The sequence below is a fragment of the Lethenteron reissneri genome, unplaced genomic scaffold (assembly GCF_015708825.2).
Source record: "Lethenteron reissneri isolate LAM-NWPU_2019-01 unplaced genomic scaffold, ASM1570882v1 scaffold_1910, whole genome shotgun sequence".
Lineage (NCBI taxonomy): Eukaryota > Metazoa > Chordata > Hyperoartia > Petromyzontiformes > Petromyzontidae > Lethenteron > Lethenteron reissneri.
In genome coordinates, this window is record NW_026891675.1 from 1 (window position 1) to 11,241 (window position 11,241).

The window sequence follows — 11,241 nt, forward strand, 5'->3', positions numbered from 1 at the left end:
GTTGCATCGTATAGGATTATTATCGGGCAGGCTTTGCCACTCCGACGGTTGCGCCCCCCAACGCCGTGGAAGCCCGGATTTTTCTCTGGGTCCTCCGGCGTTGCTGATAGATGGACTAGTAAGGCCTATGATCAGTGGGCAGAGTATATTAACAGTTGGCAGTGTAGGCATGGCTATGTAAAGTAGGAGGGGGACAGATAGAGGGGCGACCAACTCACTGTGTGTCCTGGTTGAGCCTTGCAAACATTCGGTAGCCTTCAGCAAAGGGCAATGAACACATCGTGGTTATTGCCGCTGCCTTTTCCCATATCAAGGCCCGGTTGGTGCGTCATGCCCAGTGAGTTTTTGTTTTGCTATTCATCTTCGTGATTATTTGTGCGTGTTTTGCAGTTAGTTTTTTCTGTTTACACACCAGGAACACAAACCATTGTAGATATTGCATACAAGTGTAGTGGCGGTACGCGCTGACAAGGGGGGAGCGTGTGTGAGCGCGTCGGGTGTGGCTACATCGCGTGGTATAGTGGTGACGCGCGCTGACAGTGATGGATCATGTGCCGGCGCGTGGTGAGTGGTTGTGTGCACTGACACAAGATGGGAAAAAGGATCGTGTGGCAGCGCGTGTTGATTGGTCAACTGGGGTGGGTGCTCTAATCGAGGTCCGCATGGGCTCCGTCTCCCCGGGAGCGGAGCACTATAAAGGGGGATGCGCGGGAGCGCTCGGGGAGTTGTTAACCAGTGAAGATCGAAGACGGAGTTGGAAGAGACAGGGCCCTGAGACCCCTAGTCCCGCTGTCCTTGTAAGGGCTGGGACCCTGTGCGGCTCAGAGGCGAGACCGTGGGACCCGCGGCCTGACGTCCTTGTAAGGGCGAGGCTGTGGGACCCAGTGGTCGAGACCCAGACCCCAGTTGGGGGGGTTCCCTAGAAGCTACGGGGCGTAAGAGCCCGTGTGTGTGTAGCCGGGGGAACCTCGTAGCATGGCTGCAGTTGGTCACACGTGTTAGTGAGTTGGTGTTAATAAAAGTGTGCTACCCGTCAAGTCGTCGCCCGCCCAAATTCCTACATTACACAAGCAACCATGACAAAATGTAACAATTTCAGGATTTTTATTTCATTTACGAATAAATAATTGACAGTTGAACACGTAGGGTTTTACTTACATACAAAAATATATATTTACATAATGTACAGGTGTGAAGGGTGATCTTGTTAAGCCTTCCAAAATTCTTCTGAGAGATGCCCGCTTGGCAAAGGAATCTCCCGATTAACAAAACAGTCCTGCAGGCAAACACAACACACACACACAGGGATTAATGTGGACACTCCTGGCAGCCCAGCAGCCCCACGTGGGGTTTGAAGGGCCAACCAGTGGCAGCGTGCCAATAGAATGCCTCGCTCTGGTCTCTTGAGTGCTGTTAACGTGAATATTTTACAAAGTTATTTTAATGTAGCTGATGATTCTTGTGCAGGAAGCAATGCACGCCGGTCAGAGGCTTTTTCAGCCCAAACCGAACTTGTAGAGAAGTTCTAGACGCTGTGCGTGGTTGTTCTATTTGTGTGTTTATTGATCAGTCCGGCACACGCGTGAAGAGTTGCCTGGCAAATGTCCCGATCCACCATCGAGCTCTTCCCTCAACCCTTCCCTGCCTTTCCCCTTCAACCCTCCTGGCCAATCACCTTTCACCCATCCTCCTGCTCCTCCCATTCAGGTGTGAGGTCGATGATTGTAATGACCTCACCCACTATCCCTGGTGTAATGCGGTTGGGAATGATGTCATTTGTGAGTTATACACAAGCCTGGGGTAGGACTGGCACACATCCCTGATGATGTACTCGAAACCCCGTGTGAAGGGGAGACCTGGTGATTCAGGCAATTAACGATTAACCCTCCCTTTGTGTGTACGCATGCCACGATGAAAGGAGAATTACTAATTTATTTCTGGGAAGTGTTTCCCAACTTCCCGACACGGAAAAATTTGCATTAAGTGACTAAGTGGATATGGGGCTAATTATGTGTTTGAGTGCAAAGCCAGCACCACTCAGATCCTGGGTTTGAATTGAGGTTTCAGCCACCTGTGATTAAACTGGAGTCTCAAGTGTAGCGAGTTAAAGGTATTATCCTGGTCACAGATAACTTCACAAAGAAAAATACCTTTGTTCAACTCAGGTTTTCATCTAATTTGGATTTTCGAACTCTAACATTCATGTGATTGACATGTACTTACAATTCTTTGACAATAATTACACCCACACACATGGTACTAACTATGCCCCGAATGAATGTAACTTCGGCCACATTGAGTGTTAACACTACTTCAGGATGGCCCTGTTTTGGGATGTTTGGCGAATTCCGTGAAGGCAAGTTTGTCGATTGGGAAGAATCCAGAGTCTCCGGAGAAAACCCATAACATATTTGGATAAACACAGCTCCGCATAGTTAAGTTAAATCCGCTGCTGTACTGACGTCTCCTGACCAACTCGCAATGTGCCCACTCAGGATAAGATGGCTATTGCTGCGAGTATGGATAAAGGGAGCTCCTGAGTGACTTCAGATATCATTACGTGATGTCAACTTCCGCGGCTGTTATGACTTAAGGTAATGTTACACATATTGCTGTGCGAGTCTTGACAACGACACTGTAATGAATATGTATGTGTCAAAGTTGTGTCGTCAAAGCCGGTACCTCGAGGAACAGCCTCAGTCTGACCACAGCTCCCATCTGCTGCGGGATGTACACCTTCTCGATTCTGCAGGACAAGAACAGACGCAGCGAGTTTAGTTGCACATCCATCGATTCTTACAAACTCCCGGCTCCAGTCCATAACCGGTGAGCATCACCAACCACAGCTTGAAGCTCGTTCAGAGACACACTGTCACGGGAGCCTGCTGTCGACAGCTGACTTCAGTCACGTCGATCACATCGCTACTGCCTCCCTGCCAATTGCTGTGGGTGCAAAACTGGGCTGGTGAAGAGTCTTCCTAAGAGCCAGAGTTTATGATCCGCAGGGGAAAGTTACGGCTGTGTAAGGACCCTTCTCTTTGTCCAAGTGCAATGCTACTTTGATATTAGCTGGCGACTTGACGAGGTGATTCAGTCTATTGCCACAACATAAAAACAGAAAGAAAATCGCGACTTCAGGCGTCAATGCAAGGAACACGTACAAATATAAATGGCTCTGTGAAGGTGAGATGGTGACTAGGTTCTGCCACTGGGTGAGAGGTACCTTGGGATGTATTCTTTCCTTAGCACATCGAGCAGCTCCCAGAGCTGATCGCCGTATGCAACCTCCATGGCACTGCCTGCCACCTGCTCACACACGCCAGGAGCACGTCAACAAGTCACAGGGCAGCCTCGTCTCTATCACAACGCTTGTGCGCTGTGTGCTCGTGCGTGTGCTCGTGTGTGTAAGCCGTGTGTTCGTGCGTGCGCTGTGTGAGCGAGCTGTGTGCTCATGCGAGTGTGCTCTCGTGCTTGCTCTCCTGCGTACCTCCAGAAAGCCGAAGAGCACGGTGGGGGTGACATTGGCCATGGGCTCCATATCCAGGACCCGCGTGAGCCAGGACCAGCCGTAACTCACGCCGTGGGGGTGGCTCTGCGAATCACGCACACAACGCACGTGGGGTAGGTGTGGGAGGGATTCGTCAATTTAAAATCCCATTCTCGTACTTGCGCTACACGGAGCCAATGGCTTATGATTTAAGCAAATCGCATGCATACAATGTCACACGTAGCCTAGCAGAGCGAACCAAACTGTACGTGACGAAGAGAGTGAGGTCTGATTCTTGGAGCAAGGTGAGGCTACCTTGTCGCCACTGGAGGGAGACACGGGTGCAGAGACGATGGCCGCGTACAGGCGCGCCATGCCCGACATTCTCTGGAGGAACAAGTCTTCGTCCTCTAGTGTCCCATCCTCGAAGCGGTAACCGAGGATCCTGCGGGTGATGGGGGGAGACACGGGCATCACGCACACGCCATGTGCACCCATAGCCCTCACCGTTCACTCCTCACTCCTCACCCCCCACCCCCCACCCCATGTCCCCAGTGCCCTCACCTGAAAGCGTCCTCCTGGCTCTGCCCAGGCGTGGGACGAGGGAAGAAAGGGGCCAAGTAGGGGCACTTGCTCAGCAGGTCAGCGAACAGGAGCTCCCCGATGGCTGGGTGCCGGTGCCACAGTTCCACGGTGACAGCCGCGATGGGGAACGCCGCCGCGTGGTTCCACCCCACCTCCTCCTCGCTCTGCTTCTGTAGAAGCAGAGACGCAGGGGGAGTGAGGGTGAGGTGAAAAAACGACACCCTCAACATTAAGTCCATCTGCCGGAATGCAGGATCCGGCCGAAGTGAAAGCAATGACAGCGAGGTGTGGCATGGCATAAATGGCATTGTCCATGATGACCTCTTGAACTTGAACGCGAGTGCCTATGAGTGAAGGACACATCAGGGGGTTAACTGTTGTTAATAAGGATGGGCTTATTGGCCCCAGATACAAATCATCACTGGTGATGAGCCTGTCACTCTTGTTGCGGTGCATCAATTATCTATCATAACGGCTGTGTGTTGCCTGGTCTGTCTTCCCGTAAAAACACATGAATCCCTTCGATCCGTCATCCATCCATCGGTTCCTGTAGCCGAGGTGGCATTCGGTGGTCATTCGTTGCCATTGGTCAGTAACAGATTTGTTTCACCAAGTAAGAGCTCATTGGGAAACGCAAGTGTCATTTGAAACCGAGACCAGGTGTCCATCGAAGACACCGTAACGGCATGCGTTTTCAAAAAGTGAAGCTCATCCGTCACCTGTCGGGCGCCGTATTCACAGCAATGCCTTGTTTGTCAACCCTGGCCTTAATTAATTAATGATTGGAAACATTACAGTGTGGCCTGTGGCTCGGAGAGAGGTGGCTAGAGTTTAAAACTTGAGATAGAATATTTTGTCAGGGTTAGGGGTAGCATTAAAGGATTCCTTGGATTAATTCCGGGGTAAGGAAAAAGTTGGTTATGGCAAGGTCTTTGCTAAGCTAGGGCTCGTATTGTATTGCATTAGGACTAGGTTTTATTACGAAAGGGGCTAGGGATTTGGTTTTGCCTTCTTCTTTCGCAGAGCAACAACTACAATTTCACATTCAGGTGGTCAAGCCAGATAGATTTGAGCCTGGGGATTCGTGAAGGATTAGCATTACGGTTCCCACAAACACTCGCTATGTATGTTTCAGTCAAGGCTTTCTGTTCAAGGTTATTACTTGAGCCAAGATAACGGCTTGAGCTTCGCACACGGTGTTATATCCAACCCTCGACTCGGCGGCAATTATCCCAGCATCACCGCCACCGCCCCTGCGAGAGCTTGTAGCGTCGGTGGACGTTGAGGTGGCTTTTGAGGCTGCTCAGGTCGAGGAATGCACGATTGCACTCCGAGCACTGGAAGGGCTTCTCGCCCGTGTGCATGTACTGGTGACGCTTGAGACTGCAGTAGTATGAAAAGTTCTGCCCGCACATGCTGCAGCGGTACGGCTTCTCGCCCGTGTGCGTGCGCTGGTGCGACTTAAGGTGGGCGCTCTGCGAGAACGCCTGTCCGCACGTCGCGCAGCGGTACGGCCGCTCGCCCGTGTGCGTGCGCAGGTGCGTCTCGAGGTTGCCGCGCTGCGAGAAGCGCTGGGCGCACACGCTGCACCGGAACGGCTTGTTGTCTTCACCGCCCGCAATCGCCGGCACGGGAACCGGCAGCATGCGCCGCCGCCGCACCAGCTTAAAGTTCGGCACGCGGTACGCGGCGGCGGCGGCAGGAGGCAGAGTGTCGCTCCTGGACGGTGCCTCATCCTGCCTGTCAATGTGATCTTCAGTGAGCGGCTTGGGCAGGTAAGCGGCACACATGGGCGGGACCGTGCAGCCAGTGTCAATTTGTATTTTGTCGACCGGCAGCTGCTGCTGTTGTTGCTGCTGCTGCTGCTGTTGAAGCCAGGGATAGGAGTCAACATTGGTTGCATTCGTTAGGTCCAGTCCCATCTCCTGAAGCGAGGTCACTTGTTGGATGACAAAGCCCACATTACCTTGGGAAAAATAATCAGAGAAGTCACTTTAGACGTCATATTGTGGATATGTTTTATTTTATGGCCACGACAGGGCAAAATCAATTCCTTCACCCACCCGCACTGACCAGGAACAATGAAGTATGTTCAAATAACCCCCATGATCTGACCAACGTGGGGTTATCTTCATTCAGCAGCGGATTGACAAAAGGGCAGTACTTGTCCATTAGGCATGCGCGTCTGTCTTTGTCTTGAGGGGGAGCAGTGGCGTAGTGGTTAGCGCACTGCAATACCAATCTGGCGACATGGATTTGATTGCCAGCCATGGCGAAAATCAGTATCTAAGGATTCTTGAAACGGTCCTGGGACCCTCCACCCAGGTTGATTTGGCCTTAAATGAGTACCTGTTGCAATGTGATAATGGCACTGGATTGGAGAAACAAAGGCACGAATATAATTGGAGACAATTTTAACCACGGGACATTTCGCCGTATACGAAAAGCAAAAAACATTCCCACACAAACAATTGAGTGCACGTATCTGCGTGAGAATCAACATTAATCGATGAATGCTTGCATCGTCACATCTCCACGCGGTAAGACATTTGTTTATTTTCAACTCATCTTTACCTCCGCACGCGTCTCTTTCTATCCTGGGCGGCGTCTGGCTGGGGCTGGAGTCTCTCTGGTCCGACGTGGGACTCTGATGATCACCGTCTGAATGGCAGAAGACAACGGACGTGTGGATTAACGCAGACATTTAAAAATGGCACTGCTGCATCTCAGGATGAGCCAGGGGAAGTTCTTTCTCACAGGTGCCCAGCCCGAAGCTTGGGCTGCGATGGCGGATAATTACAGAAGACTTTACGTAGATCAAGTGAACGATCGTGTGTAAACGTGAACAAAACAACAGAAGATGGAAAGAGCAATCAGAGAAAATGTAAATGAACTGCCCTCCCCCCCCCGCCACCCCCACTTTTATCCTTTCGTCAGTTGAGATAACACAGACCCAGAAGAGGAGAGGTTGTCACCCCAACACATAAAGCCGCATGTATGTTATATGATTTATAGCATGGTCCATTTCCAAGTCCCCTCCCACTATACCCGATCTCCCCCTAGAATGTTGGTTACTTCCTCCCGGCTCATCTTCCCCCCCCCCATAAACATAAGCTCCCATTCCCCCCCCCCCCCCCGTTAGGGTGGGGTAGCGAGCATTCCTTCCCCACACCTATACATGTTCAAGTGCCAAAAGTCCCCCTCCCCCGCCACCCTTGGTTTTTCTGTACCCCTCCGCAGAAATCATCGACACGTTTTATCGGGCTTGTGCGCTTACCATAATAAAAAAATGCATAAAATGTAAATTTAAAAAAATTAACAGCAATCGTTCAACATTATTGAGGATGAATTACACTTGCACGTACACGTGGTCCTCCGCACGTGCACGTGTCTGTTTCTATCCTGGGCGGCACATGACCACATGTGTACACATGTACAGCCATTTTTGTCAAGCCATTGCTGGAAGAGGGCCTCCACACGCCGTCTCCGTCACAGGGGTCCTTCAACCAACCATACTTCACCGCGCTGATGAGTGCACGCCTCTGAAGGTTTTGTAATGCGTTCTACCACTGGAGTCTGCATTCAACGATCATTTCTAAAACTGTTTGTTCCATCTTCAAGATTTTTCCTCGTCTTAGTTTGCTATTCTATCAAACCTTGTCATTTTTTCATAATCACATCATGTTACTAAAACCCTCGTCTCCTCAAATCAGCCAATCACAGGGGGCGACAGATAGGATGGGACAGTGTACACTTTTATTCGTCTTAAAGTACTCACCAGCGCAGCTTGCCTCGGTTTTGATCATGTGCAGCGACGGGTTTGGGCTGCAGTCTCCTGCCTCTGATGAGGCCCGGGTGTGCCCATCATTTTCTGTGTAGGCCAAAGAGCAAGGCACACAAACATTTGGGGAGGGGGAGAAATGAACAAAGATCAGTGAATTTTGATTTAAAGCTTTCGTGACTGCAGGGATTAATCTTCTTGGTTCTTTCGGTAAAGTCACGTAGAAGGGAAATAATAAAAGAATAAAAATAAAACATAATAAAATGTTATTCTCACGACTGCTTGTGTTGTGGCCGAAACGTCGTGAGAATTGTATTTTATTATGTTTTATTCTCATTATTTTATTATTTCCCTTCTACGTGACTTTACCGAAAGAACCAAGAAAATGATCAGTGACGTAAGCGTTCCGGCCAGGTGGTTCAGCAGTAGAGCAAGCGGATCGCCATCGGGAGTTTGGGAATTTTATATCCTGGTCGGTGGAATGACTTGGTCATCATCCCTCCGGGATCAATAAAATGAGTACGACTTTGTAGGGAAGTTAACAATTGTTGTTCTATAATAGCCTGGCCCCCGCCATAGGAATATGGAATATTCACCATTGGATCAGTGCTGTAAAAAGAGATGAGCATTGCCTCAATGCTTGCTTTGGCTAATATTTGGCAGAAATACGACCACGTAAGTGTTTTTTTTCATCAGTTTGAAATGATTCTGCCAAAAGAGCAGGTAGTTGTATCTGGCTCAAAAACGTTTTTTTATAGACTTGACAAATGAGGTTGAAAAGCGTGGGGAAATGTTAAATACCCCGCCTGGTATACAAGTCGTGGGTTCGATCCCGACCTAGACGCCTGTATATTTGGATGTTGCGTGTTCTCCCCGTGGTCAAGTGGATTTTTCTCCGGGTCCTCTGGTTTTTCTCTCAACATTAAGAATCAACATCATGCGTTCAAGTATTTGACTGCCATACAATTGCACGTGATGATAAGGCACTTCGTCGAGGTATCACTCTTGTGGCCAGGTCGCTTCTGAAAAAGAGCCATATAGCTCAGTGGGCCTTAGCTGGTAAAATAAGAATAGTTTAGTTTAGCGTGAATGCATTTGCTCTATCGTCTGTCCAATAACAGAAGGCCACGATAACTCCTGTGAAGATGATCCAATATGAGCAAAATTTTAGCACAAATGTCGTGTTGCTATTATGAACTTATCTATAATAAAATCGACTAAATTGATACAAGGATAGGTGACAACCAGCACTGAAGGCCTTGTCTGCTAAGGCGATGTCATTACATTAGACGTCATTTCGCGACGTCACTTATCATACTCCGCGTGAATACATCTCATTGTACAACTTTAAACGTAAACATATTATTGCTTTGCGAGCCGAATGCACTTTTACCATCGACATCTTGATCATCTGCATCATCCATTGCTTTTTCCTCAAAAATTATTTCCTTGCTGTCCGAAATGGAGCGTCCGGCACTGGCCCCAGCACCATCAAAGTCTCCCAGCCTCTGTGCGCAAACCAGTAGCTCTCGGCTCAAGCCGCTGAAAAGTGTGAGCAGCACGTCCACCAGGCCTCCCAGCGTCACGTCGCCCGGAGATGGCGCAGCGTCCCAGGGTGACGTCCCAGCGTTGTGGAGCTCGGCACCCTGCAGGGCCTTCACCACCTGCCGCAGCACGGCGTAGAAGCCGAAGGGCAGGCGGTCGCGCGCCGTGGAAAGCAGCTCGGCACGCACGAGGCCGTCCCCGATGCAGGCGCGCAGGACCCCGTAGTCCCGGATGCCCAGCTCAGAGTCCATGGCCCGGGCCACCTCCTCGTTCACGCCCTGCGCCTCCAGCCACGCCGGGAAGTCCCTGCTAGGCTCAAGCACTGGGGTTGCCATCGCGCACGCCATTCTGGTGGGACGTGCAAACATATCACGTTAGTTGCGTCATTAATTTGGTTAGCTGTTTGAAAAAGGAACTGAGCAGGTTCTCACCTGATGTAGAATCTCCTCTTTATGGGTATCGTGCAAGAAGATAGGCGTGGAGTCTGTGTTGAGGTCACGGTTGTTGCAGGGCTGGGATCAAGGCTGCGGTCAGCCACAAGCACAAGCAAGAACATAAATGTGCGAGTCACAACACTGCCAAACGATGCCATTTTGCAATGCTGAAAGCTGGCCATTAACAAAAAGGGCAGCGTGAAATCCCAAAAGCAACCACACAGTTAGCTCTCTGTTGTGTACATACCTTTGGAACCTCATTTGCCAGTAGAAAAATATGATAATTGTTTTTTTACCCTTTTATCTGGCAACAAAACTGACACCTTTTTTTTACAAGAAGTCATGTTTGCATAGACCACAATACCTGCAGTCATAATGCAAACAAAAAACATAACTCTGATAATGTATGCATTGTCCTTGAAGTTGATTGGTCCACACCCGAGACAGCTTTCCTGACGCCAAAAGGCGTCATCTAGTCCAACACCATGTGAGACTAGGCTCTAAGGCAGGGGTCTCAAACTCGCGACCCGCGGGCCAATTGCGGCCCTCGGGACGATATTTTGTGGCCCCCACCTTAATATGAAAGTTTAATGTTAGTGCGGCCCGCGAGTTTTATATTGTAGCAACCCCGCTGTTAGCTGCTGTGTGGGACAATGTTATGATGCTCTGGTTTCCTACTGTGTGCCTGTCCAGTGAATGCGGCATGCATGTGAGTGACATGGGGGGCGGGGTCGTGTGTGTGTTTGTGTACGTGTGAGAGTGAGTGAGAGAGAGAGCCGGGAGAGTAAAGAGTGGCTTTGGATGTGCGGAGAGCAGGAGGGTGAAATTCATAGTTTTCCGCTCTCTTTCGGGCAGGTCATGATGTATCCAGTGCTTCATTTGTAAATCACAAGGTGCCGGAACGCTAAGTACATATGACAGCGCAGGTACAACGAGCACAGGTCCCGAAACGCATGTAAAACGACGCTTAAAACAGCACACACATGCCACTTACAATGCAGTGGGACTTATTTAGGCTATACTGCAGTGACGGTATCAGTCTTTGTGTCAGTGATTAATAAAGTGGCATCTTGAGCAAAGGCGGAAAAAGTGGAAATAACGTGAATTTGCGGAAATTACGTCTCCGTGCGTCGCTGGTTGGCTAAACAATTGACTGAAACTTTATTGCGTGAGCGACAGCAAGTGGAATGAAGATATATCTTGTCACACAGCCCCAATCATGTCTTTTTCAAAGCCTGCAGTGAAGAGAAAGGTTGGTGACGAGCACAGACAATTTCAGGAAAAGTGGGAGATGCAATATTTCTTTGTTGAGCACATGAGCACCCCGACGTGTCTTATTTGTTCAGAAAAAGTTGCGGTGCACAAGGAATACAACCTCAAACGTCATTACTCAACTAGACATGCTGAGG

At 49.7% G+C, this 11,241-nt stretch overlaps 1 protein-coding gene across 1 annotated transcript; it reads right to left on the reverse strand.

Annotated features, from left to right (window-relative positions):
- Nucleotides 1–1,142: 1,142 nt before the first annotated feature.
- LOC133339568 (uncharacterized) lies at nucleotides 1,143–10,517 on the reverse strand. Its single transcript, XM_061547680.1, has 11 exons — nucleotides 9,830–10,517; nucleotides 9,247–9,746; nucleotides 7,851–7,943; nucleotides 6,647–6,733; nucleotides 5,353–6,038; nucleotides 4,052–4,242; nucleotides 3,803–3,932; nucleotides 3,488–3,592; nucleotides 3,224–3,306; nucleotides 2,683–2,746; nucleotides 1,143–1,276 (listed from the first exon to the last, which is right to left on the reverse strand). Exons 1-11 carry the CDS (start codon nucleotides 10,012–10,014, stop codon nucleotides 1,208–1,210), a joined length of 2,193 nt encoding a protein of 730 aa, XP_061403664.1. The 5' UTR covers nucleotides 10,015–10,517; the 3' UTR covers nucleotides 1,143–1,207.
- Nucleotides 10,518–11,241: the final 724 nt, after the last annotated feature.

Coding starts and splice junctions, on each gene's coding strand:
- LOC133339568 (XM_061547680.1), bottom strand. CDS start 10,014: ATGGCCAGCTTTCAGCATTGCAAAATGGCATCGTTTGGCAGTGTTGTG. Junction 3,593..3,802: donor CTCCCTCCAGTGGCGACAAG/GTAGCCTCACCT, acceptor CGTGATTCGCAG/AGCCACCCCCACGGCGTGAG. Junction 2,747..3,223: donor AGGAAAGAATACATCCCAAG/GTACCTCTCACC, acceptor CTTGTCCTGCAG/AATCGAGAAGGTGTACATCC.